We start from the raw sequence: 25699 nt of genomic DNA, 5'->3' as shown, positions 1-25699 counted from the left end.
TTCTCAGGTTACGTGCGTAGCCTTTGAAAATCTGCCCCATTATGTGGGCCTCTTGCCAAATTTTGTCTGTGGTAAAACTCCAGGGCACTCCTGAAGGAGTTTTCCCAGTTTGTGTCTGTAGGAGACATATTTAATGCAACAAAAGTAATGTATGGTAAAGAATATATACTGGTCAATGACCGTTAGCAACAAGGATTTTATTTATAAATACGCACACATCAGTTGTGCATGGTTCTAAACACACAATTTAATTGTAGTATATAAACAAGGACCCCGGCACGGCCATGTTTCGCAGGAGGACCACAGTATCTATAAATCAATGACAAAAAACATTTATTAAGGTAATGTGCAGGTAGGCGAGCACAAAGGTAAAACAGTGACTAAAGCTAGGCAGGAAAGGTAACCAGGACAGTGCATAAGGGGAAAAAAACCATACATAAAGGTTAACCACCAGAGCAGGTAGATAAATCCTGAAGGTATAGAAATATGGAATCCCTTGAAACCAATTACTGGATGAAAAAATGAATGGAAAAAATCTTTGGAAAAAATTGATTTGACAGACAAGGCTAAGGAAAAGACCATAACTAAAGGTGTCACGGGGGAACTCAACCGTGGCACAGGAAGAATAGTAAACCTGAAAAAATGTATAGGTGAAAGGGTGTAGAGAATCGATTTAAACTAAAAAAAAAAAACAAAAAAAAACCAAAAGCAGAGAAAGTAACCAAGCAACCGGTCCCAAATTCACGATCAAGGACCAAAAATAGAAACCATACGGAGTGGCATTACCTTGAAAAAACTAACACACTAATATAAGAACATAAGAAATTGCCATGCTGGGTCAGACCAAGGGTCCATCAAGCCCAGCATCCAACAGAGGCCAAACCAGGCCACAAGAACCTGGCAATTACCCAAACACTAAGACGATCCCATGCTGCTGATGCAATTAATAGCAGTGGCTATTCCCTAAGTAAACTTGATTAATAGCCATTAATGGACTTCTCCTCCAAGAACTTATCCAATCTTTTTTGAACCCAGCTACACTAACTGCACTAACCACATCCTCTGGCAACAAATTCCAGAGCTTTATTGTGCGTTGAGTGAAAAATAATTTTCTCCGATTAGTCTTAAATGTGCTACTTGCTAACTTCATGGAGTGCCCCCTAGTCCTTCTATTATTCGAAAGTGAAAATAACCGAGTCACATCTACTCGTTCAAGACCTCTCATGATCTTAAAGACCTCTATCATATCCCCCCTCAGCCGTCTCTTCTCCAAGCTGAAAAGTCCTAACCTCTTTAGTCTTTCCAAATAGGGGAGCTGGTCCATTCCCCTTATCATTTTGGTAGCCCTTCTCTGTACCTTCTCCATCGCAATTATATCTTTTTTGAGATGTGGCAACCAGAATTGTACACAGTATTCAAGGTGTGGTCTCACCATGGAGCGATATACAGGCATTATGACATTTTCCGTTCTATTAACCATTCCCTTCCTAATAATTCCTAACATTCTGTTTGCTTTTTTGACTGCTGCAGCACACTGAGCCGGCGATTTCAATGTATTATCCACTATGACACCTAGATCTCTTTCTTGGGTTGTAGCACCTAATATGGAACCTAACATTGTGTAACTACAGCAAGGGTTATTTTTCCCTATATGCATCACCTTGCACTTATCCACATTAAATTTCATCTGCCATTTGGATGCTCAATTTTCCAGTCTCACAAGGTCCTCCTGCAACTTATCACAATCTGCTTGTGATTTAACTACTCTGAACAATTTTGTATCATTTGCAAATTTGATAACCTCACTCGTATTTCTTTCCAGATCATTTATAAATATATTGAAAAGCACAAGTCCAAGTACAGATCCCTGAGGCACTCCACTGTTTACCCTTTTCCACTGAGGCTTTGCACCAATTTTCAAAGCCAAAATGTGCATCAGCTTTGCCAGGTCCTATTAGTAGAAAGGACGGGGGGAGGGGGCACTTGCACCTGCTTTTTCTGAGTGAGAAGATTGGAAAACGCCACCCCCACACGCACATTTTCTCCCCCGACCTGAGCACGCCCACCCTCTCAGTGCCACTAAAACTCCACCTGGTGCGGAACAACGCACGCAGGCACCGATTTAGGCACAGGCAAGATAGGCAATAGTCTGGGTCATCAGATTTCTAAAGCACCAAATATACTGCCCAGAGAGGAGCCCACTTCCGCTTGCTTTCCGGGCGAGTGTCAACACATCTTCAAAGGGGCGCCGAAATCTTAAATCCAGCCCCCGTCGCACATACTTTAGCCACACTGGGGCCAATGCAATACAGTACGCTCAGGCGAGTTGTGTAGGCGCAACCTAATCCCATGGGATTAGCACTTGCTCAACGCGTGACCAACGCACGGCGAAACTAATAGCACTCATCACATGCAAATGCATGTTGATAAGGCTATTAGTTACCCGAAATTAAAAAAAAATAAAATGTGCATCCAATACACACATTTTTGCGCTCAGAAATTAACGCCTTCCTAGATTTAAAAAAAAAAAAAAAAAGTTTTAAAAACAGTGCCGGCAGTGAGGTTCAGGAAATGGACGCTCAGTTAACCAGCATCTGTTTTCCGAATCTGTGGCTGTGCGGCGATTTAGAAAACACGCCGATAAATTCAGCATCCATTTTCTAAATTGGCAGATGGCTGCGGGCAGCCGGCCTCTCGCGGGCACATGCTGTGAAGGAGGTGCTAGGGGCGAGCAATCAACCCTAGCGCCTCCTTGACAGCGCAACTCCTAATTAGAATATTGCATGGCGCCCCCAGGAGAGGTGCCTGAGGGCACGTTAGGAAAGTGGGCACTGAGTTGCATTGGCCCCACTGTGTGACAGTGGATTTACACAGGTTAAATGCTTTTAACCCAAAGAAATTGCCTCAAACATTGGCCTCACAAAGGTCAGAGGCAGAAGTAGGGTTGAGAGGTTGGGTAAAAGACATGTCCCCGAGGGCTGGAGCATCTTTATCTACCCAAAATGGTAGATAAAGATAAAGAGACCAAAGAGGAAAGCCAACAAAACTGACTTGATTAAGGAGCAATATCCTGCAGGTAGTCAAGCCTGTACAATTGACAGCTGGGAGATAACCTTAAAGTACTAGAGTAGAGCTTTGAGCCAAGATGGCCGACACATAAGACGCCACAGAGTTGCTCTCTCTGCACTTTGAATTACCTTTTTGAATTTCCTGAATGTTCTTGGTTGCAGGATGCCACATACAAAACGTAAAGCGAAATTGAAGAACATTTTGCCTGTAAAAGAGAATGGCACCCAGCAAACTAAAATAGAGAGCTTCTTCAAATCTACCCCAAAAACACCAGAAGCGAGGGTCACTATGGGAGAGAACCAGTAGCTCGGTTCTTCCTCCTTGACCGAGATGACTTCGCTAAGTCCTGGGGCCCCAGAGACGTCATCTCCACCTTGAGCCCAGACTGGGGAAGAATCGGAAGATCTAATGAGTGCCCCGAGGATGATGTTTGGGGAGATGGCGTCCCTCGGTCCGGACGGGGAAGGCGGAGAAAGAGCGAACGAGAGAGGTGAGGGAACTCCTGTGGGAGATATTGCACCCACACCTCTGCCCCAAAAGGTTATGTTGGCAAGGAACAACAAAGATAGCACAACTCACGAAGCCTCCAATTTTGGCTCTAGATTCATTATGGAATGCCTTAGTTTCAATAGAGTCAGCAATATCGACATTAACACAGGCGTTTTTGGAAACAAGTAAAAAGGGATTAAATATAGAAACGACTGTTAATCTACATCAGGAAAAAATTGGGAAAGTGGAGGAAAAATTATCATCGATGGAGAACATCCAAACAATTAAGTCTGAAAATATAGCTGAGAAGAAAATTGAGACTATAGAAAATACCCTTCGATATCTGAATTTCAGGGTTGTTAATTTCCCTATTTTGAAGAAAATACTTCCGGTTGATATATTCTAAACATATTTGTTGGAATGTCTTAAAACCCCGAAGGAAGCTATTCCACTGGTTACTAAAGCTTTTTTTATATCTAGTAAATCAATGATTCCTCTGGGTACAGAAATACAAGATCAACAGTCACTGAACATTACAGAGATGCTTGAGATGTCGATACAAACAAGGGGAACTTTGTTAGTATCGCTCACATTTGAATGCGATCGAAACTTTGAATTAAAATTTTTCTTTAGAAATAGGATGATACAATACCACAGTCAACAAGTTTGGATATATCCAGACATAGTTCGACCTACGCAAGAACGTAGGAAAACGTTTTTACTTACGAGACCTGAAGTTTTGAATCGTGGGGCCAGCATGATATTAAGATATCCATGTAAATGCTATGTGAAATACCAGGAAGAAAAATATGTGTTTCTAGAGCCAGAACAATTAAGGAGCTTCTTAGATTGGACTGTTAGAGGTGGTAGCTAGAATAAGTAGAGTGTAAGCTGCTTATGAGTTGGTTAATGCTTAATATTGTATTGAGATATGTGAGCTCCCTTTTCTTTTTGCTTTATACATCTTGACTCCTTATTCCCTTAAAAATTAGAGATATGACATGATATTGAATTGCTTTCTTTTTGTGCCTTAAGCGAAATATTCTGTATAATCTTTTTCTTTGATATATGATATTGTAATATATCTGAAAATGCAAAAAAAAATAAAAAAAAAGTACTAGCGTAGAAAGGAGCAACAGGGCAAACTCAGGGCTAGGCAACCTCCAGTCACTGTGGGCACCAAGCCACTCGAATTTTCAGGATACCTCTAATAAATGTGCATGAGATACATTTGTACACACTTGACGTATACAGTCAAATCTGTCTCATGCATATCCATTAGGGGAATCTTGATGTGATAACATGAACTTTGTGAACTCGCTGTGTTTCTTTAGGGTCTCCCACCGTATACCATGAGAGGAAGTCATACACAGTAAACACGGTACATGGACACTGCCTATTTGTATTGGAAACAAGGGTCTTAGATGTGTGTGTCCTTGGGCTGAGCTTATTCTTCGAGGCGTGCCAGCGCACATGACTGAAGATAATGCTGTTTTGCACATAGACGCACTATAAAAGGAACAGGGACTCTCCTGATGGTTGGAGAGCACCCAGAGCCAATTTGGATATTTCACCAGCTGGTCCTGGCGTTCCCCCAAAGCATAAGGACAGTGAGCACGTGTTGTAACCGTATTGTGCAGACTCTGTATTATATTTGATATATATATGTATATATATATATATGAGAGAGAGAGAGAGAGAGATGACTATATTCATTGAAATAAATGATACTTGCCAAGAGATATCTTACCTGGTTCTTGCAGAATGAATCAAAATCCCTAAAAACATGAGCAGATTAGTATCCATTGGAACTGGAATTTGCCTAGCCCGAGGTAGATTAGATAAATCCAATTGCTTTTATCTCATCTTATCTAATTTCATTTCTTTTCAAATTAAATTGTACAAAAAAGACTTTAGTAAAAAAAAAATGCTTAAAAAATCTGAAATACTATATTATCTAGTTTACCTTTAGGGACTAGGGGGAGGAAGGAGGCTGTGTCTGTTTTGGAAGCAGCTCATTTCTACCGATGGACCCTTTAGTGCAGGGTTCGTGCAACTGTCCCTAGAGTACCCCTAGCCCAGAGGCGGCCAACAAACATCTAGTTTTCAGGATATCCGACATGAACATGCATCAGATAGATTTGCATTCAATGGAAGCAGTGCTTACAAATCTATCTCGTGCATATTCATTGCGGATATCCTGAAAACCAGGACCAGCTTGAGAACAGGGCCCAACATGGCAGAAGGGCAAATAGGGCCCTGTACAAATATCATCGAGGACGCACCCCAACTGATCCCTGCATCTCATGGGCAAAAGGTAAGGAAGTCAGACTGGAAGAAGGAAGGAGAAGGGCATGGGATTAACAGGGATTAGCAGCAGGGCGCACACTTTTCTCTTCCATGACCTCTGCACGCTCCCCATTCTCCCGACCACACCAATGCTGGCCTTAGAAATATAGAAAAACACATTCTCTAGATATAGAAATATTGCATCCCCAGAATAAAAAGACATTTTTTAATTTTCTATTAATCATGTGTGCCTGGATCACACATCACCAGCAGAATTCAGCCAAAAAAACCTCCAACACAAATTTGCATACTTTGGCCTGCGCAACTTGGCTATTAGACATTACAAGAAAAACTCCTTATATGCAATAAAGAAAGCCCTGGCCAATTTTAACCACCCAGCAAACCTATTTTTTAAATAATTTTGATAACATTGCATAACAATAAAAAAAAAAAAAAAAAATGGATACAAGATCTTATTCAGATGATATTTAACAGCCATAGATTATACAAAATATATCCGCAGGTGCCAGTTAACTCTTGGAGACAAATACAGAATAAAGAGACCATAAAGCATAAACAGAAATGTGCAGACAAAAACTGAACTGGAAGCCACAACAAGCTAAACACTGTATGCAGTGCAACATTACCATTCTTCAAAAAACATCAATCAAATGATAAAATCAAGAAATATAAATCATGAACCATAATAGTAAAAGCATACTAATAATAAGAATAAATATTTTATGAATAAAACGTTCAATAATTAAAAAATGTTATAACTTTCCCAAAACACCAATAAAATATTTCAAAACAGAATCATCAAAAAACACCTAAGAATTAAAACTAATAAATCTGGGTTTTATAAACTCCAGCTGCTGGGGAAGATTAAAATCATTGTTAGGAGACAATGAGTTTCACACTATAGAGCACCCCATAATCTTGTCTGTTTTTTTTTCCTCTATTCATTAATTTTCAAAAAGAAAACACTCATGAAGTTCTTGACAGCAGAAAAATCACAGTCTTCCGCAAGCAGCTCAATGTGCACATCAGACCACACATGGGGGAGAAAATGAAATGAAATAGAGAACAACCCAATAATGATCAGTCCAGTATGTTACAGCCGCCGGTCGCAGGACTTATTTGCGAGTGACGTCACTCGCCTTCCTGACGCTCGGACCATCAGCGCCGCCAACAGGATTGCCGACCTTCCCCCCCCCCCCCCCTCGCGGGATGTCCTGAGGCTCACGTGCAAGCGTCGCGCCTGCCTTTAAAGAGCCCGAGGCTGGAAGCTGAGGATCCGGCGCCTCTTGATATCACGCGACTGGGTCCTTAAAGGCTCAGCCGCCCATCGAAGCGTTGACTCAGCGTCGGGTCTCCTGCCTGGTAGCAGTGTGTGTGGCTACAGCCTGCCACAATGTCCCTGTGTCTTCCAGCATTTCCTGTCCTCTCCAGCCTTGCCTCGTTCAGCCATCTTTGTCCAGCCTCGCCTTATCCTGCACGTCTCGTCCAGTGTTTTCTGTGTGTTTTCGTCCACCCTTGGCCTGACTCCCAGATTCTGACCTCTTGCCTGGACCCGACCACCCCTGTCTGCCGCCTGCCCAGACCTTGGCCTGTCCCCGGCTTCTTCGGTCTGCTGCCTGCCCTGACCTTGTCGTGCCCTTGGGCTCTGGCTTACCAGGACCGCTCTAGGGAGCCACCTAAGCCATGCCAGAACCCAAAGGGCTCAACTTGTGGGGGGGCGACGACTGGTACAGGTGACGCTCCAGCCTGTCCCGCTGCAGGGTACGTTCGCCAGCTGACTGCGTGGGCCTTATAGGTCCACCTGCGAGGCTGCGTCAACTACGCCAAAGCACCAAGGGAACATAAGAACATAAGAAAATGCCATACTGGGTCAGACCAAGGGTCCATCAAGTCCAGCATCCTGTTTCCAACAGTGGCCAATCCAGGCCATAAGAACCTGGCAAGTACCCAAAAACTAAGTCTATTCCATGTAACCATTGCTAATGGCAGTGGCTATTCTCTAAGTGAACTTATAAGAACACCCACGTCACCCGTCGCACAATAACACCTAATTATGAAACAGGTGAACTAAAAGCTGACTGAGGAGACCACGTGACCTGATGAGCGGGCAGGCTGCAGGCACACTGCGCTCCTGGCTCCTCCACTGAATAACCAACAGGGGCCCTGGGTATGGGATTACGTTTTTAGTCCTGTAAGAAGCCAAGCTGAACATGGCAAAGCCTGAAATGGCCGACCAGCAGAGATGATGAAGGACCAGTACCTTAGACTGATTTGGGACTTTACTGGAGACAGATACAGAGGGTGGTGGTGGGATGAGAGGTCAGATAAAAGACATGGGAAGATGAAGGGGGAGCTGCTATTGAGGCAAATATGGTCATAGAAACATAGAAATGATGGCAGAAGAAGACCAAACGGCCCATCCAGTCTGCCCAGCAAGCTTCACACTTTTTTTTTTCTCATACTTGTTTTTTTTCTCATACTTATTTGAATGCCAATCTATCTTGGCTCTTAGTAACCTTATGGTTCTATTTCCCTTCCACCCCCGCCATTAATGTAGAGAGCAGTGTTGGAACTGCATCCAAGTGAAATATCTAGCTTAAAACACTCTACTCTAATAGACCAACTAGCCAACTAGCCAACTAGCCAAATATCTAGCTTAAAACACTCTACTCTAATAGACCAACTAGCCAACATAGGGATCAAAGGCACAGCCCTTAGATGGTTTCATTCCTTCTTAAGCAACAGATACTACAAAGTAAGGATAAACAACAAAGAATCGCACCCAATCCTGACAGAGCAAGGAGTCCCACAAGGATCATCACTTTCACCCACCCTCTTCAATATCTACCTCCTCCCTCTCTGCCATCTACTCTCAAACCTTAAGCTTACCCATTACCTCTATGCAGACGACATACAAATCCTCCTTCCGATCACAGAATCCCTTCAAAAAACCATCACGTACTGGAACGAATGCCTACAGCCCATCAAAAACCTACTCTCAAGCCTTAACTTAGTATTAAATGCTAATAAAACCGAAATGCTCATTGTCTCCCAGGATCCACGCACAATCTCTTCCAGCCTTTCTCTACCTAACACAAACAACTCGTTCTCATCTGACGTCAGAGACCTTGGAGCATGGCTAGATAATCATCTAAACCTAAAAAAGTTTGTAAACAATACTACAAAGGACTGCTTTTACAAACTGCAAGTCCTTAAAAAAACTTAAACCCCTCCTTCACTTCTCCGACTTCAGGCTAGTACTGCAATCCATCATTCTTTCCAAGCTCGACTACTGCAACTCCCTGCTACTAGGTATTCCCGCCAACACTATCAAGCCATTACAGATGGTTCAGAATTCAGCGGCTAGAATTCTAACTAGCACTAACAAAAAAGACCATATCACCCCAATCCTTCGGAGCTTACATTGGCTCCCCATTAAACAAAGGATACTCTATAAGGTATTCACTATCATCCACAAAGCGACAAACAATCTAGCCCCCATCACATTAAGCTCTCAACTCCAACCGCACACTTCCTCCAGACCAATCAGAAGCGCATACAGAGGAACACTGCATGCTCCGCAAATAAAATCATCATTGAGCAAACGTGCGCTATCTTCAGCAGGCCCACACCTATGGAACACGCTTCCCCCAGATCTTAGACTAGAACCCAGTTATCAAGAATTCAAAAAAAGACTGAAAACTTTTCTCTTCCAACAAGCTTTCCCAGACGCTTAATCTTACTATGACTGACAGACTTCCATCCCTTAACTATGGACACTGTATAAAGTACTACTTTTAAGAATCTGCAACTGGACTATTATCTGTGAGCTCAAAAATTCACTTTAAAAAAAAAAAAAAAAAAAATTCACTTTATTTCATATATATTTTAGGCATTGCCTATATTTATATTTATTGCTACGTTAAATAGTTATACTTCTTATATAAAATATTATATTTCTTTATTTATTACCAGTTAAAATATTATCACTTTATTTAGCACTATGTTAAATTGTCAACCAGTTATACTGTTCCATATGTTATACGGTTCCATGTAAAGCTCCGCTATCTGTTGAGCAGTTCTTCGTTTTATGTAAACCGGAGTGATTTGTAGTCTCTACTAGAACTTCGGTATATAAAAATTAAAAATAAATAAATAAATAAATAAATATTAATTAGTTAGGGGTAGTAACCACCGAAATAAGTAAGCGACACCCATGCTTATTTGTTTACCCAGACTATGTAATTCAGTCCTTGTTGGTTGTTGTCTGTATATAGATCCACTTTTCTTCATTCCCCCCTGCCGCTGAAGCAGAGAGCTATGCTGGATATGCATATGTTTATAGATTATGTTTGAGGTGACCTGGGGGGGGGAGTATATGAGGAGGATTTGTAGCTTCTTTGATTTGAAGAGCCCTGCTTCGAGAGGTGGAGAGAGGTTGGTGGGATAAAGTTTAAATTTGAGTTTCTTTGACGCAATGAAGAGCAGGCCACCACCTTTCTTCTTAGGTCTAGGGAGCGAGAATATGTCATCAATCCAAAGTGAAGGAATGCCAACAAACCTGATGAGCCTATCTGCTGGTATTTACTGTGTTACTCTGGATTATTGTGGCTAGGCTGGGAAGTAGTTTAGATGTTTTCACTTTGCACTTCAGATTCATTTGCATATATTTAAATGCTAACAAAAAGTTTAAAAGCTTGGCCTGGGACCCATGATTAAAACCGATCCAGCTAAAGAGTATCTCGTTATTCCAGCTGAATTTGAAAAGTTTTGTGAAACTACTTTTATGGTTTTTGCTGCGTGTGTGTTCCCACAGAGGTTTTTACTCCTGGGGGAATTCTGCGCACAAAAACTTAACATTCTGCAAACTTTATATTGGTCAAAATAACACAATTTACATGACAGTCTTTAAGTAATTACATTTTAAATTAATACAGAAAAAAGTTATTATGCAGAATTTTTAATCTTTTGAGCAGAATTTCCCTAGAAATTCACTGTAAGAGAGCCCCTTCCATTCGCTCTCCCTACTCCCCTGGCCACTTTGCCCTCTCAGGCCCCAACTCCTCTACCTGCCAGTATCTCTCCCCTCCACCTCTAGGCTCAACTGCTTCCCCTCTATCGCCAGTCCCAGAGTTTGACCCCGTTCTCAGTACTGCCCCTCACACAGGCTCCCTCTGTCTCTTCCTCTCTCACACACATGCTCCCTCTCTCTAGTGCACAGACACACACCCCCTCATACAGGCTCCCTTACTCTCTCACACACACACACACACACACACACACATCCCCTCATACAGGCTCCCTCACTCTCTCATACACACTCATCCCCTCAAACAGGGCCCTCTCTCTTGCATACACACCCACACAAGCTCCCTTTCTCTCTCTCTCTCTCACATACATCCTCACACAGTCTACCTATGTCTCTCTCTCATGCACCCCTTCACACAGGCTCTGTCTCACACGGACACAATCTCTTCACACAGGCTAGCACCCTCTCATACACACGAGCTCCCAATCTCTCACACACATACACACTCCTTCACAATCTGCCCATATAGGATTCCCTCTCTCTGGCACCCACACTCAAGCATCCCCCCACCGCTTTCTCACCTCCCAAGCTCTCTCTCACACCCTCCTGCTCACCCCCCTGCTCTCTCTCTCACCCTCTCCTCTCTCACACACCCCTCCCCTTTCTCAAAGCCCTCTCCTTCTCCTCTCTCACACACACATTCACTCTCACCGGGGCCTTCATCTTTGCCGCGAACGGTGCATATCCCACGGCACATGGGGGCCTTAATTTTCACCGCAAACAGCACGCCGGGGCCTTCATCTTTGTGTGCACTGTTTGCGGCATGCCGGCATCTCTTCTGCCATGTTCTGCTCAGAATTTGGCAATTCTGTGCAAGGGGGAAACTCTGCGCAAATTCTGCGCTCCGCAATAGCGTAGAATTCCCCCGGGACTAGGTTTTTGATGAGGTCTTCTTTTTTTTCTGTACTACAGTCCCATAGCCTCTTGTGTTCATTAAAAGTCAGAGCGTGCCCGCTCACGCCAGCTTTGCCTCCAATATCGTGAAAGTTTGGCTGAAAACAGTAACAGCGCGAATGCCCTGCATTTAGGACACGCGAGGTTCTAGGGACAGCCTGATTCAGTTTCTGATCTTGCTGTTCCCTTCTTCCTATGAGCAGAGTTATAATCTCCTACAGACAAACAGACCGGAGTGTAGGAGACAGCAGAGAAGCAGATTTTATTTAATGTGGGCTCTGGAGGTGGATTGTTAAAAGCCAGGGTACGATTGGTTAATGGGCTTGCTTTTTTTGCAATGTCTTACTTCTGTTAATAAGCGGCAGCACATCATCATCATCATCATCATCATCACCGTGAAAGCAAGAGAATTATTTTAAAATGTCCCCATTATGACAGCTTTCAGACGCTTCAGGTATAGGTGAGTCAGGGATTGCTGAGTCACTTGTTCTTTCTCTTCAGTCACCTTATTCATCCAGGACGTGCTGCAATGATTAGGTAAAAGCCCTCTGACAGTGATCCAAAAAGGCCCTGGAGGCAACCTCCGGGGAGTAGCAGCTGTAGCCGGAATCGGCCGTGGCACGGTTGCATTTGGGCCACCGAGAAGGCGGTGCGGAGCGACCGCAGTTTAAACCCAAAGTGTCAGTGAGCACGGGGAGTCTTGATGCTTTGCTAATGGCAAATAATTTGGCACCCAAGTCCCTTTCCCTGTCTTAAGTTTTCGGTATTGTGAGAATCAAAGAGGTAGAGGACAAGGCCTGAAATGGCCTAATCAACCCAGGTCTACCTGTAGACGAAAAACAACTATCAAAAGGCCAGTTTGATCAGGCAGGTCAGTTCACAGAAAAGCACTGATATGGCAGAGCAGCACTCTTCAAGAGGTGAAAGGACCAAGACCAGACCCTTGTCCGGGGGTGCCACTCTGCAGGAACAGTAACCCCCACAATGGAGAAAGGGTGGATGCCATCTAACGAGGGAAAACGATCATGTCCATCCCGCTGCTTAACTATGCATGAGAAGTTAGCCGTAGAGGCAAAAACCTATAATAAAAATGTTTTTAAATATATTTGAAGTAAGAAACCTGTGAGGGATTCAGTTAGACGATTAGATGACCAAGGGGTTAAAAGGGTTCTTAGGGAAGTTAAGGCCATTGCAGAAAGACTAAATGAATTCTTTGCTTCTGTGTAATGAGGTTGTTGGGGAGATACCAGTTCCAGAGAAGGTTTTCAAGGGTGAGGAGTCAGCTGAACTGAACCAAATAACTATGAACCTGGAAAATGTAGTAGGCCAGATTGACAAACTAAAAAATAGCAAGTCACCTGGACTGGATGGTATGCACCCCAGACCCATTAGTAAAAGTTTGTAACCTATTATTAAAATCATCCATTGTACTTAAAGATTGGAGGGTGACCAATGTAACCCCAATATTTAAAAAGGGCTCCAGGGGTGATCCAGGAAGCTATAAAACAGTGAGGCTGATTTCAGTGCCGGGAAAAATCGTGGAAACTGTTATAAAGAATAAAATCACAAAACATTTAGATAGCCATGGTTTGATGGGATACAGCCAGCATGGATTTACCCAAGGGAAGTCTTGCCTCACAAATCTGCTTCATTTTTTTTGAAGGGATGAATAAACATGTGGATAAAGCTGAACTGGTAGATGTCGAGTATTTGGATTTTCAGAAGGTGTCTGACAAAGTCCCTTGTGAGAGGCTTCTAAGAAAACTAAAAAGTCATGGGATAGGAGGTGATGTCCTTTCGTGGATTACAAGTTGGCTAAAAGACAGGAAAGAGAGAGTAGGATTAAATGGTCAATTTTCTCAGTGGAAAAGGGTAACCAGTGGAGTGCCTCAGGGATCTGTACTTGGACCAGTGCTTTTTAATATATTTATAAATGATCCAGAAAGGGGTACAACGAGTGAAGTGATCAAATTTGCAGATGATACAAAATTATGTTCTTGGTCCCTGGGTTGGCTGTCCTTCGACCTGAGCAACCAGGAACAGGCAGGAATCTCTTATGAGCAGCTGTCTCATCTCGGACACAGGAGCTTTCCCTTTTCTGCTGGGAGGAGCAAGGGTGATGTCTCAGGTGTCATCAGGTGTTGATTGTCTTTCCTTCACCAACTCTCCTCCTAGGCTCTTTTGCTGGCTGCTTTTATCAGGCAAAGCATGTAGATGCAAGAACATAAGAACATGCCATACTGGGTCAGACCAAGGGTCCATCAAGCCCAGCCTCCCGTTTCCAACAGTGGCCAATCCAGGCCATAAGAACCTGGCAGTGGCTTGTTGTTAACTTTCCTACTTTCCACTCTCCCGTTGGATTCTGAATTTGTTGGTTTCTGTATCCATATGCACAGCACTTCGGTTTCAAATTCAGTTGCGTGAAAACGCACAAAACCATACCAATGAAAGTCATGGAGGGAACGTGCCGTGCTACTGGAAAACCGGTTTGCTATAATGCAGGGATTCCCTCACCGTTATCGTCCGGTTAGGAGGTTCCCTGGACCAGCCATGAACTCGGCCTCTTTGAACGGCACGTGCGAGGCGTACGCTCTTTGCCAGAGCTAGCTTTGCCTGGGTGGCTGGCACTGGAGCTTTTTTTTTGGTTTTTGTTAGACTGGCATATATAGTCCCCCTTCTGGTCCGTTCTGCATGGGTTTCAGCACCGAAGCCTGACCTGAAGAAATCAGCCTGCAAGTGTAAGCCCCTTACTGTGAATTCCCACGCTGACCTACCAGTGAAGGAAGGGGACCCTTTAACACCTCCAGAAACCTTTCACGTCATCGCTAGTGGTCCTCTTGTCTGCCTGCGAGTTAGTTGCTCCGGGACGGTGGAAGTCGACCCCAGAGCATACCGAGCTCTGAATAAAAGACCGTGGAAGGACCCCCCAATCTTTTTATGTGTTTGGGGAAAAAAAAACAAAAAAGGGAGTAGCTGAGAAGCAGGCAAGCTGCAAGAGGAGCAAATACCCGTCCCTCTGCTGTTCCATGTTATGTTCTCCTTACGCCTCCCTGAAAATATCTCCTTCCACCTGAGAAGTGAGAGAGGGGTTACACAAGGACTAACCAATCCTCCCAAACAAGATTCCTCTTTGTTTTGTTTTGACTGCAGTTAACGTTAAACCTGGCCCTAGAATCGAATCAGGTCAATTATTATGTTGTAGCAGATTTTCTTGGTGCTTTCAGGGCTTCTGCATTCAGAGATGAAGCTCTATTAAAACCTAAATTGTGTGGGAGCTTTGAAAGGCCCTCACATAAGCACTGTGCACCTCCTCCTTGTTATGCAGGGCAGATTTGTACAATTTTTTTTATTCCAACTGAACTACAGTGCACGTTTGGGTTTCTATGGTAAACCGGCCGTCCAGATCGCCAGGCGTTTTGCAGTGCCCGAAGTAACGGAGCCACACACTGCGTGATGGAAGGGAGAGGCCCAATCAGCCCATCCAGTCTGCCCCAGTTGAGAATCTTCCTCTCTGGTTTTCTACTATGTGTAACTTCCCAAATGCAAAACAGCAGCTCCTCCTCAGCCCCTCCACTCCTACTCCCAGCCCCCCACACTTCTCAACTGAACTCTGAATCCTTTTCCCACCACTGGCCTCCATATCTGCCCTAAGCATGCAAAATAGCTCTGCTAGCCCTTCCTGCTCACCCCTACCTACGCTCCTGGACAATGGCCCTGGTTATGTGGCCCTCGCCCCCTGTGGAAGCTGGGCTTTCTACATCCTGACAGAGGAAAGAGTACAAGCACCTGATTGATTGATTGATTTATTTATTTAATAATTTTTATATACCGATTTTTTTCATGTGAGCATATCAAATTGGTTTACAGTAGTTAAATATTCATTTAATAATATTTGCATTTCCGAAAGAAGAAAGGAAGTAGATACATAGTTTCATAATGTGAATAAATAAAAATAGTTAACTAAAAAATAGTAAGCTAAATAATCATAACAATTAGAGAGGCAGTGTAGTAAGAGTAGAGATAGTAAAATAAAAAATAATATATATTACCTTGGTATAAAATCAGTAGTTTGAACTCATTATGTTAACAGCTCTTGAAGGCTTGTTTAAATAGCCAGGTTTTAATGCCCTTTTTAAATAATTTGATGTCTGCTTCCAATCGTAATTCCTGTGGAATAGAGTTCCATAGTTGGGGTCCAGCATTAGAGAGAGTTCTCTCTCTCTTACATTATTTAGATGCGCAATCTTAGGGGAAGGAATTGGCAACATCCCTGTTCCGGATGATCTGGTGATTCTTGAAGGGATATGGAAATGAAGTGATGAAGTTAGCCATTCAATTTTTTCATTGTAGAGCGTTTTGTGAATTAGGGACAGGAATTTATGCTGGGCCCTGTATTTAACAGGCAACCAGTGAAGGTCTTTTAATATTGGGGTAATATGCTCAGATCTTTTAGTTCCTGTCAAGAGTCTCGCCGCTGAGTTCTGCAGAAGGTGCAATGGTCTTGTAACCTTTGCTGGAAGGCCTAAAAATAGTGAATTGCAGTAGTCTAATCTCGACAAGACAAGAGACTGTAAAACAGTTCTAAAATCTTTTGGGAATAGAAGATGGTTTAATCTTTTAAGGATATTTAATTTAAAGTAACCATCGCTTATGATTTTTTTAACACAAGTTTTCATTGAGAATTCACAGTCTATGAAGATCCCCAGATCTCGTCGTTCCAGGGGTAATTTTTAGCTGCTTCTCGAATTTCAAGCTCTTTTGTCTTGCTTAATTTGGGTGAGATGTATCGAATTTCAGTTTTATTAGTATTTAGGGAAAGATTCATTTGGGTTAATACTTTTTCAATGGCGGTTTCCTCATGTCCAGTGTGAACTATTTTACTAGGTGCATGTCGTGAATGCCTCCGTGGCAGTAGCCACGGAGGCATTCACGGAGCGGGATGCCAGTGGTCGGTGTTCCACCTTCATGGAGCGGAAGGATGGAGGGCTGCCATCTCCCAAATAAAAAACAAAACAAAACAGGGGTGGGTAAAAGTATGTAAAATTACCGGTGAGTTCATTGGCTATAGGTATTGCTTGTTCAACATTTGTTGTTTAACGTGGCTCGTGGAAATGGGGACTCGACCCACAGACCACTCAGGGGAGGAGACACCGCTGCAGTGTCTCCATCAGTTCCACTCCCCTCAGACAGAAGAGATGGAGCATCGGCACATCTCCCCGAGCATCCAGGCAGCGCTCACACATACTTAAAAGAAAGCTCCAGCTGCATGGCCCCATGATATAAGCGTACAGCTCGATGAAGGCTCACGCCTAATATGGGCACACAAAAAAAATGTGCGTCCAAGCCCACACGCCTAGGCTGCTCATCCCACTGAACGCCCAAACTGGATACTCAGACACCTAAACTGGGTGCACGAGATACAGCCCTTCAACGACCAATTGCATGCACAACCAAGAATGGGCGCAAGCGCACGCTGACAATCTGCAGCAAAAAAAAAAAAAGTGCAAAAATACCCTGCGGCCTACAGTGCGCCAAAATGAGAGAAGCCTGGAAGCGGGGCCTAGCCAAATGGCTGCTCAAGCCGCAGTGCCTGCACTCTCTCTCCTCACCTTACAGCACTCCCCAGGAATGTGAGCGGGACAGCCAAACACCAAGGAAAAAGACCCTTCTCCTGCTGTCTTCCTATCACTTTTTTTTTTTTTTTTTTAAAGTAAAAAACTTTACTTGAAATCAGCCCTCCCTAGCTGAGTAGGAATGGATCCCGGCTACAGGGGGGGGGGAGAGGGCTTAAAGCCTTCACGGCCGAGTCTCTCTTGGCTTGCAACCACTAATTGGAATTTAGGTCCACTCTAGTGACGGCTACCGGACTGAGGGACTCTACTGAGAGAGGAACCGCACGGTATCACCTCAGGGGGCAAGCAGTGCTAAATAGACATCGCTTTTCCAACTTTCTTTTTTTTTTTTTTTTTTTACTCACAGGCAATCCCCTGAAGGGAAATCAATGTCCAGCATCTGCTGGAGACGGAGAACACTGGCGAGCTGATGTCGGGGCGGGACTATGTAGCCGTGACGTCAGCTTTTGCTCCACCTCCATTTGCTGGCAGAGGTGCATAACCCACTCAGAACTAACCTACCCGAACGCTACGGAACGCAAGGTTGCCAACTCACGGAAACATTTTTTACTGTGACAGTCTAACATTTTTACCAAGACGTTTTACCATTGCCATCTTCTGCACAGCTGGCATTACTAACCTGAGAGTCACCTCTTTATACAGCAAGATATAGTCCCTGACCCAGCAGACATGTACAGACATGTCCTTTCAATGCTACTGGCGGTCAATAAATTTGTTGATAGTTTGGCTGCCCTGACAGTGCCTCAGGATGAAGCAGAGTTGGTGAGAGCCCATCGATAAGACATCGGTAGCATGGGCTGGCCTTGTGCCTTGCTGCTACGTCTGACTCTGCTACTGGATTGGAGGATGCAAGTCATTTTGGGGTTCAATATTCAAACTGTCCACACTGGGACAAAGCCCCTGTGCACTTTTTACCTACAGATGTTTGCACCTGCATGTTGTGGGGGTCCTTTTTTTCATGGTAAAATAACAAGGGTGTATCTCTGAAAACGCCATCTATCTGTGCTTTCCTCCCCTGATCTAAATGCACCCTCAAAGTGGCTAGAAGTCCATGTGTCCATGTGCACCTATTTTTAGTTATACAGAGAGGATGATTTTCTGTGCCCTCCCCATATTATTTATTTATTTTATTTTATTTAAAATCTTTTTCTATACCGTCGTAAAGGTGGGTAACGTCACAACGGTTTACAGTAAGGCACATAAAGCAGTGCAATTAAAATCTTTCAGTTTACATAGGTGCCATAAGGTTCGGTAACATAGTTTTAATAAATGTAAATTGATAAATGTGAAAAACATCATGTCCAGGTTAATTCTATGGCAGTTTTGAGTACAAGACTCGTTTTATAATTGTATCTTATTTAGTGATGCATTCTCTCTTAAAATAACAACAAAAAGCTACACACTTGGTGATTACTGTTGTGTGTATGGGTGTTCCTTGCTGGTTTCTATTCTCCCTTCTCTTTTTGAAAAGCTTGTTTAAACAGCCAGGTTTTTAGATTTTTCCTAAATGTTTTGTTTTCTCTTTGTAACCTTAACTCCAGGGGCATGGAGTTCCATAGTATGGGTCCCACTAGGGATTATGCTCTCTTACCTGGGTCAGTCGTGCTGTTTTGACTGATGGAATAGTTAGGCGTGCTTTGTTGGCTGATCTTAGGTTTCTGTTGGGGATGTGTACACGAAGGGCCGTGTTTAGCCAGTCTGCGTTTTCGTTGTGTATTAATTTGTGTATGGTGCATAGTGTTTTGTACTGAATTCTTTGTTCAATGGGAAGCCAGTGTAATTCAGCCAGTGTTTCAGTGATGTGGTCTCTCTTACTCTTGCCAGTTAGGACTCTTGCAGCAGTGTTTTGCAAGATTTGCAGTGGTCTTAGTGAGGTGTATGGTAAACCCAGTAGAAGGGCATTACAATAATCAGTGCTTGCGAATATCAATGCCTGTAATACTGATCGAAAGTTGGCTGTTGTTAGAAGTGGTTTAAGTCCTTTGAGGACCATGAGTTTGGCGTATCCTTCCTTTGCTTTTGTATTATTTGTTTGTTATTGAGGGTGATAGGGCTCTGTGAGATTTCCATATTTTTTTTTCGTTCTAAATGTAGGAATTCTGTCTTCTCTATATTAATCATTAGCTCCATTTGGTTTAATAGCTGCTTGATGATATCTAGATACATGTTTGCTAAGTTTAATGTCTTTTCAATTGTATCGTCAATGGGTAATATTAATTGAATATCATCTGCGTATATATAGTGTGTGATTCCCAGACCAGCTAACAGGTGGCATAATGGTAGCAGGTATATGTTGAAAAGTGTAGCAGATAGGGCGGATCCCTGTGGTACTCCTGTTTGTAGGTCTATTTTGTCTGAGAGTCTTTGATTTGCACTTGAAAATATCTGTTGCTCAGATATGATCTAAACCAACTGATGGTTTTATTGTTTAATCCTATTTCTTCTAGTCTATTTAAAAGTATGTTGTGATTTACCGTATTGAACGTTGCTGAGAGGTCTAGCATCCCAGCGTCTCAGTTCAATGTGACTTCTTGCCCTTTTCTTTCAAAAACAAACACACAAGGCACCACTACTGGTAGCCAAACTCTTCATGCCAGAGGATTGAATGGCTACCCTAGAAATAAGGGTCAAGAAACAGGTTGTAGGTGAGACCTTTTTATTGGACTAACTCAAGGTACCTGTGACGAGTTTAAGAGGGGTACTGACTGAATGAAAGTTATTACTGTACATAAATATTACTATTAACCTTTTGGTGCCTAGTGCTTGATGTATCCAATGTTTTGTTTATATTACTACAAGCCGTTAAGCCCGTTAAAACGGGCTATATCCCTCTGCCTCTCACCTCCCCCTCATTCTCTCTCCCCTCACTCTTCACCACCCCCTACCTCCCTCTCACTCCCCCCTCTCCCTCAGTCCCACTCCCTCCCTCCCTCACTGTCCCACTCACTCCCTCCCACTCCCTCCCTCTCTCTCTCACTCAGTCCCACTCACTCCCTCCCCCCTCTCTCAGTCCCACTCACTCCCTCCCTCCCTCTCACTCACAGTCCCTCCCTCGCTGCCACCCGCCGCTGCCGCTCGACGCCGCCATTTTTTTTCTGACGCTGGCTCAGACCGACGTGCTCGCCCGCACATGCGCGGTAGAGCTGGTCTCTACTGCGCATTTGCGGCACGTCGGTCAACCTTCAATTATTAGGTTGATTTTATATTGTTCGGCCTATGGCAAACATAGATAAGTTAAAGGAACACATGGAGGTAAGCAAATTGCTGGGCAGACTGGACGAACCATCTGCTGTCATTACTATGAATGAGTGGTTCACTTACAAATCAATGAACGATTTTAAGAACCAGCACTAAAGGCAAGGAAGGTGCTCTTATCAAAGAGCTTCCCCAGAGCAATGAGAGGCATATAAGAGGGATTATTATGCATTTATAAAACACTACCCATGTGCACAGGGAGGGGAGTGTAGCGAGACCTACATTAAAGGCAATATCTCAAAGTGTTTTTCCATTTTATCTGCATTAGGAGGAGAGCCTGACAATTCATTTTCTGCAGTTTGGGATGGGGGAGTGGGTTAACCCGGCGTTTCCCGCATTGTGCTTCGGTCTCTCTTCCTCCCTGTCCAGTTCAGACCCAAGCTCTTAACGCCTGGAACGGATCCTGCATTAGTCCCGGCCCGCGGGGTATGCGGACTCAGCCGGAAGCACCGCCAGGAGCCCCCCTTCAAAAGCTTCGCAGCATTTCTAAGGTCCCCGCAGCCATTCAGTCCCGAGGAGTCGAACGTCGGGCAGGGCATCAAGCACTCCCCCCCCCCCCCCCCCCAGCAGCGGAGCAGGGCATCAAGCACTCCCCCCCCCCCCCCCCCCCAGCAGCGGCGCAGGGCATCAAGCACCCCCCCCCCCCCCCCCCAGCAGCGGAGCAGGGCATCAAGCACTCCCCCCCCCCCCCCCCAGCAGCGGAGCAGGGCATCAAGCACTCCCCCCCCCCCCCCCCCCAAGGAGCGGAGCAGCCCCTTCTCTTTGCTCCAGCACAGGGCGCTGTGACGTCACCTGCACCAAAGCATCATGGGACATGAAGGCTCTTGGAACCTGAACTGGACTTTCCCCTTTATTATTATTATTATTATTATTTTTGTTGTTGTTGAGCCAGACATTTAAAAAAATGAACAAAACACCCGAACATCCCAAAACAGAAGGTGAGGATTTTTATTTTTATGCTTCTCAGTTTGCGAGACCTCTCGCATGAATGCAACTTCCAGCCTGACGGATAATGAAGCGACAGGCAACAGGCAGCCGGCAGGCATAGAAAGCTAGAATGGTCTACTTATGGGCTAACAATTAAAAAAAAGGTGCTGTTTGCTGGTTTTTGTGTTGTTGTGTATATTGTTATTGGAATCCGCTGTGAGCAGCTACATTGGACCTAGCGGAATAGAAAAAACTGTAGGATTGGGGAGGAGGGGGGAGGGGGGGGGGCACTGGTTACATCACTGAGGGACTAATTCTGTCACTGCTCTCAGCTGCAGGATCCTACAGGAAGGCTAAGAAGTGTAAGGCAAAAAAAAAAAAGGACTTAATGTCAACAGAGAAAGCGAACATTGCTGCGAAACCTCACTGGAGCTCTGGCCTTTTTTATTTTTTCTTTTTCTGCAAATTTGGAACGACAGATTGCAGAATATGAGTGGAGCTGATTTCTGTCCAGTTTGAAACGGTGAAGAATGGTTTATCTATAGCAGCAGCCCGTGGGAGCGCGGTGGCAGCTTCCTGGCACATTCAGCTGTGGAGCTGGGCTGCTTTTCCATGCATTTCGGTTCCGTTTCACCCGGATTGCGTTAATCAGTACCATGACCTGGTTTTGGTTGGGGCTTTTATTTTTTCCAGTGTTATTTCCACCGAAATATTATTTTGTGTCAATTTCTTTTTTTTTTTTTAATCTTCAGAAAACAGTTGGTGTGCTATAAATAAAACTCTGCCGTGCTCCCGTCACAGTAAAACCCAAATATAGTATTATTATTATTATTATTATTTATCAATGAACAGAACAGGTTTATTTATTTATTTATTTATTGCCGAGTCACTGCAGTCGGTGAAAAACAAAACCAATCTCGAATTGATCTTTACCAGACGAGTGTTAAAAAAAAAAACCCAAAAAAAAACACCCTGGCAAGGCGCTGGATGCTATTACCGAAATCAAATCGGTGCCCAGGCACGTCCGCCGGCCCCAGCACATAGCGCCCCCCCCCGGGGGAACTGATGCACCTGCCTCCCCCCCCCCCCCCCGGCGGGGGTGCGTCTGGGCTGCAGGCTTTGACCTTGGGGGGGGGGGGGGGGAGGAGGAGCTGTGTCCCCGGGAGAGAATCTTATGAATGAAAATTCCAGAGGACGTGCGCGTGGATGCGGATGTGCGCGTGGCTCCCCCCCCCCGTGTGTGTGTGTCGCGCGCTCCCTCTCGTTATTATTCTGCTCGCAGCGCCTCTGATTCACAGACTCGGGAGCCGATCGTGAATATTAGTGAACCCTTTGACGTCAGAGCCGAGATTTATCAGCAGACCCAATGGGGCAGGAATATTAAGTGCGAGCCCCGTGCCAGCGTTATTAGCAAATATTAGCCGAGGAATGAGGCGCAATCCCGAGCACTGGAAGGAGTAGCGGGAAGAAAAGCCCCCAGCGCTGATCTGCAAGAATTAAAAAGGTAAAAAAAAAAAAAGCAGCCATTCTCCTTGCTCTGGAGGGCAGGCAGGGTCTGGGGTTTGCTCGGACTTTGAATATCGCAGGCTGTCAAGGGGGTGGGGGTTTGCGTTTGCATCAAACCCTGAAAATCAATCCGCTCGTTCCGCTCGATGCCGTTCGTTCGCCGGGGGTCACATTCTCCTCCGCCCGCTGGATACTTGGCGATCGTAAACCTGTTGGCTCCCTGCAGTAAGATGCGACAGAATGGTCTCCGAGCTCTGCAACTTTTGGGGTGTTGTAAACAGGAAGGTGAGGTTATCTGAATAGACATAGATAGACCCCCCCCCTCCCTCCAACACACTCACTCACTCACTCACACTCACACTGCATTTCATTTGCAAAGGATCTGGCTTCGGGACGATGCCTTTCCTGCACGGATTCTGCAGCCCTTCAAAATCGCTCCCGAACGCAGAAAGCGGTCCTTGCACCGGGTGTCGGAGCTCCCGAAGTTCATTTCCACCTCCTCCTCTGCTTTGAACTGTTACTCGTCTTATTCCGCTGCTTTATGCATCCGGTGGGGGGATCTCAGGATTTACCTGAGTAGTTCCTTGTCAAACAGTAGGTCGGTTTCTGTTCCAATAATGTTGCTGACAAGGGCGAGCAGGTATTTTCTCGCATTACGACGTAGCCACAAATATTTCCCGTCCCCCCCTCCAAAGGCTCCTCGTTGGCTCCATTGTTACTCTGTCATGCATCCTGTAATTTGCAAGCGGGTGCATGCGGCGGCGGCGGCGGCTGCTGCACGGTAACAGACTGCAAATTACCAGCTCAGCTTGAGCAGTAATGTCAGCGGCAGAGGAGGCAGGAAGGGGAAACCCAGTGCTGGGTGGGAGCAGAAATCCTAAAGCTGCTTGGGGGTTTGTGGTGGTGGGGCAGTTCTAGGGGGGTTGGGTGTAGATCTTGCATGCATGCTAGAGATCCCGTATGGTACCCCTCCCCCTCTCATACCTGTCATCTCTTTGCACCGCAGCCATGCTCCACAGGATGGATCCTGTGCCGCAGCTCCTCAACACCTCCTCCTCCTCCTCCAGGCAAGCTCTGGACTACTGGGACAGCAACTCCTCGTCTGGCGTCGCCGCCTCTGACCTGGCCCCGACAGAGCCCGTCAGCCCCTGGGACGTCGTCCTGTGCGTGGCCGGCACGGTGATGGCCTGTGAGAACGCCATCGTGCTCACCGTCCTCCTCTGTACGCCCAGCCTGCGCGCCCCTACCTTCCTGCTCATCGGCAGCCTGGCCCTGGCTGACATGCTGGCCGGGCTAGGCCTGCTCGGCAACTTCATCGTCCTCTATGTCTTCAGGACGGAATTGGCTACCCTGAGCTCGGCTGCCCTGCTGCTCACCGCCTTCTCGGCCTCGGCCTGCTCCCTGCTGGCCATCACCGTGGACCGCTACCTGTCCCTCTGCAACGCCCTGACCTACCACACAGAGCGGACCCTGACCTTCACCTACCTGATGCTGGTGGCCCTCTGGGCATTGTGCCTGGGCCTGGGCCTGTTTCCCCTGCTGGGCTGGAACTGTGCCCAGGCGCCGAGCACCTGCAGCGTGCTCCGGCCGGTGACCCGTAGCCAGGCGGCGGCGCTGGCCGTCTGCTTCCTGCTGCTTTTTGGCCTCATGCTGCAGCTCTACCTGCAGATCTGTCGGATCGCCTTCCGGCACGCCCAGCAGATCGCTGTCCAGCACCAGTTCATGGCCGCCTCGCAGGCCTCCAGCACACGGAAAGGGGTTTCGACCCTCTCCCTCATCCTGGGCACCTTTGCCGCCTGCTGGCTACCCCTGGCCATCTATGCCCTGGTGGCGGATTCTAGCTACCCCTCGGTCTACACCTACTGCCTGGTGCTGCCCGTCGCCTGCAACTCGGTCGTGAACCCTGTTATTTACGCCTTCAGGAACCCGGACATCCAGAAGTCTCTCTGGCTGGCCTGCTGTGGCTGCATCTCGCCCTCCTTCCCCTCCGGACCGAGGACATCCAGCGACGTGTAGCCAGGGAGGAGGGGAGGGAGGGGCACTAGAGGGACAGAGGAGAGGAGCGCCATTTTGCTTTCTGAATCAACACGATGCTTCTCGTGGCCAAGCGGGAGCTGCCTCCGAGTTCATCAGGTTGTCCAAAGCACTTCCAGAGGTGGTTTTTATTGCCAAAAGCAGCACCATGCGGGTATTTTTACTAGTGTGCATCTGGGTCCAGTCTGCACTCTCTTTGGTTCCGTGTTTTGGTGGTGTTGGAATGGACTAGAGATGGGTTGGCAGACTGAAAGTGGGAAAGAGGTTAGTTAAGAAGAACCCAAAATAGCCTGCAGGAATTCTCTTTTCCTCCCGCGTGGTGTCGCCAGCTAAATGTGTGTCTGTGTCCTCTTCTTTTTTTTTTTTTTGTATCATGCTGTTAACCACTAATGATAATACTGCATCCTGATTGGTTAATAGGAGGCCCTTTGTTGGCCTGCACAAATATTTTGAATTCATATCAGATAGTTTTATAAACATATTTTTTTAAAAT

At 45.5% G+C, this 25699-nt stretch overlaps 1 protein-coding gene across 1 annotated transcript; it reads left to right on the top strand.

The window, feature by feature from the left end:
* Window positions 1-24192: 24192 nt before the first annotated feature.
* Window positions 24193-25188, top strand: LOC115094725 (G-protein coupled receptor 12-like). The gene has a single exon (XM_029607982.1). The coding sequence runs from the start codon at window positions 24193-24195 to the stop codon at window positions 25186-25188; it is 996 nt and encodes a 331-aa protein (XP_029463842.1).
* The last annotated feature ends 511 nt before the right edge of the window (window positions 25189-25699 follow it).

The sequence above is a fragment of the Rhinatrema bivittatum genome, chromosome 6, assembly GCF_901001135.1.
Source record: "Rhinatrema bivittatum chromosome 6, aRhiBiv1.1, whole genome shotgun sequence".
NCBI lineage: Eukaryota > Metazoa > Chordata > Amphibia > Gymnophiona > Rhinatrematidae > Rhinatrema > Rhinatrema bivittatum.
Note: the sequence above shows the minus strand (reverse complement) of the source record. Positions and strands in the feature narration are given on the sequence as shown.

Coding starts and splice junctions, on each gene's coding strand:
- LOC115094725 (XM_029607982.1), top strand. CDS start 24,193: ATGGATCCTGTGCCGCAGCTCCTCAACACCTCCTCCTCCTCCTCCAGG.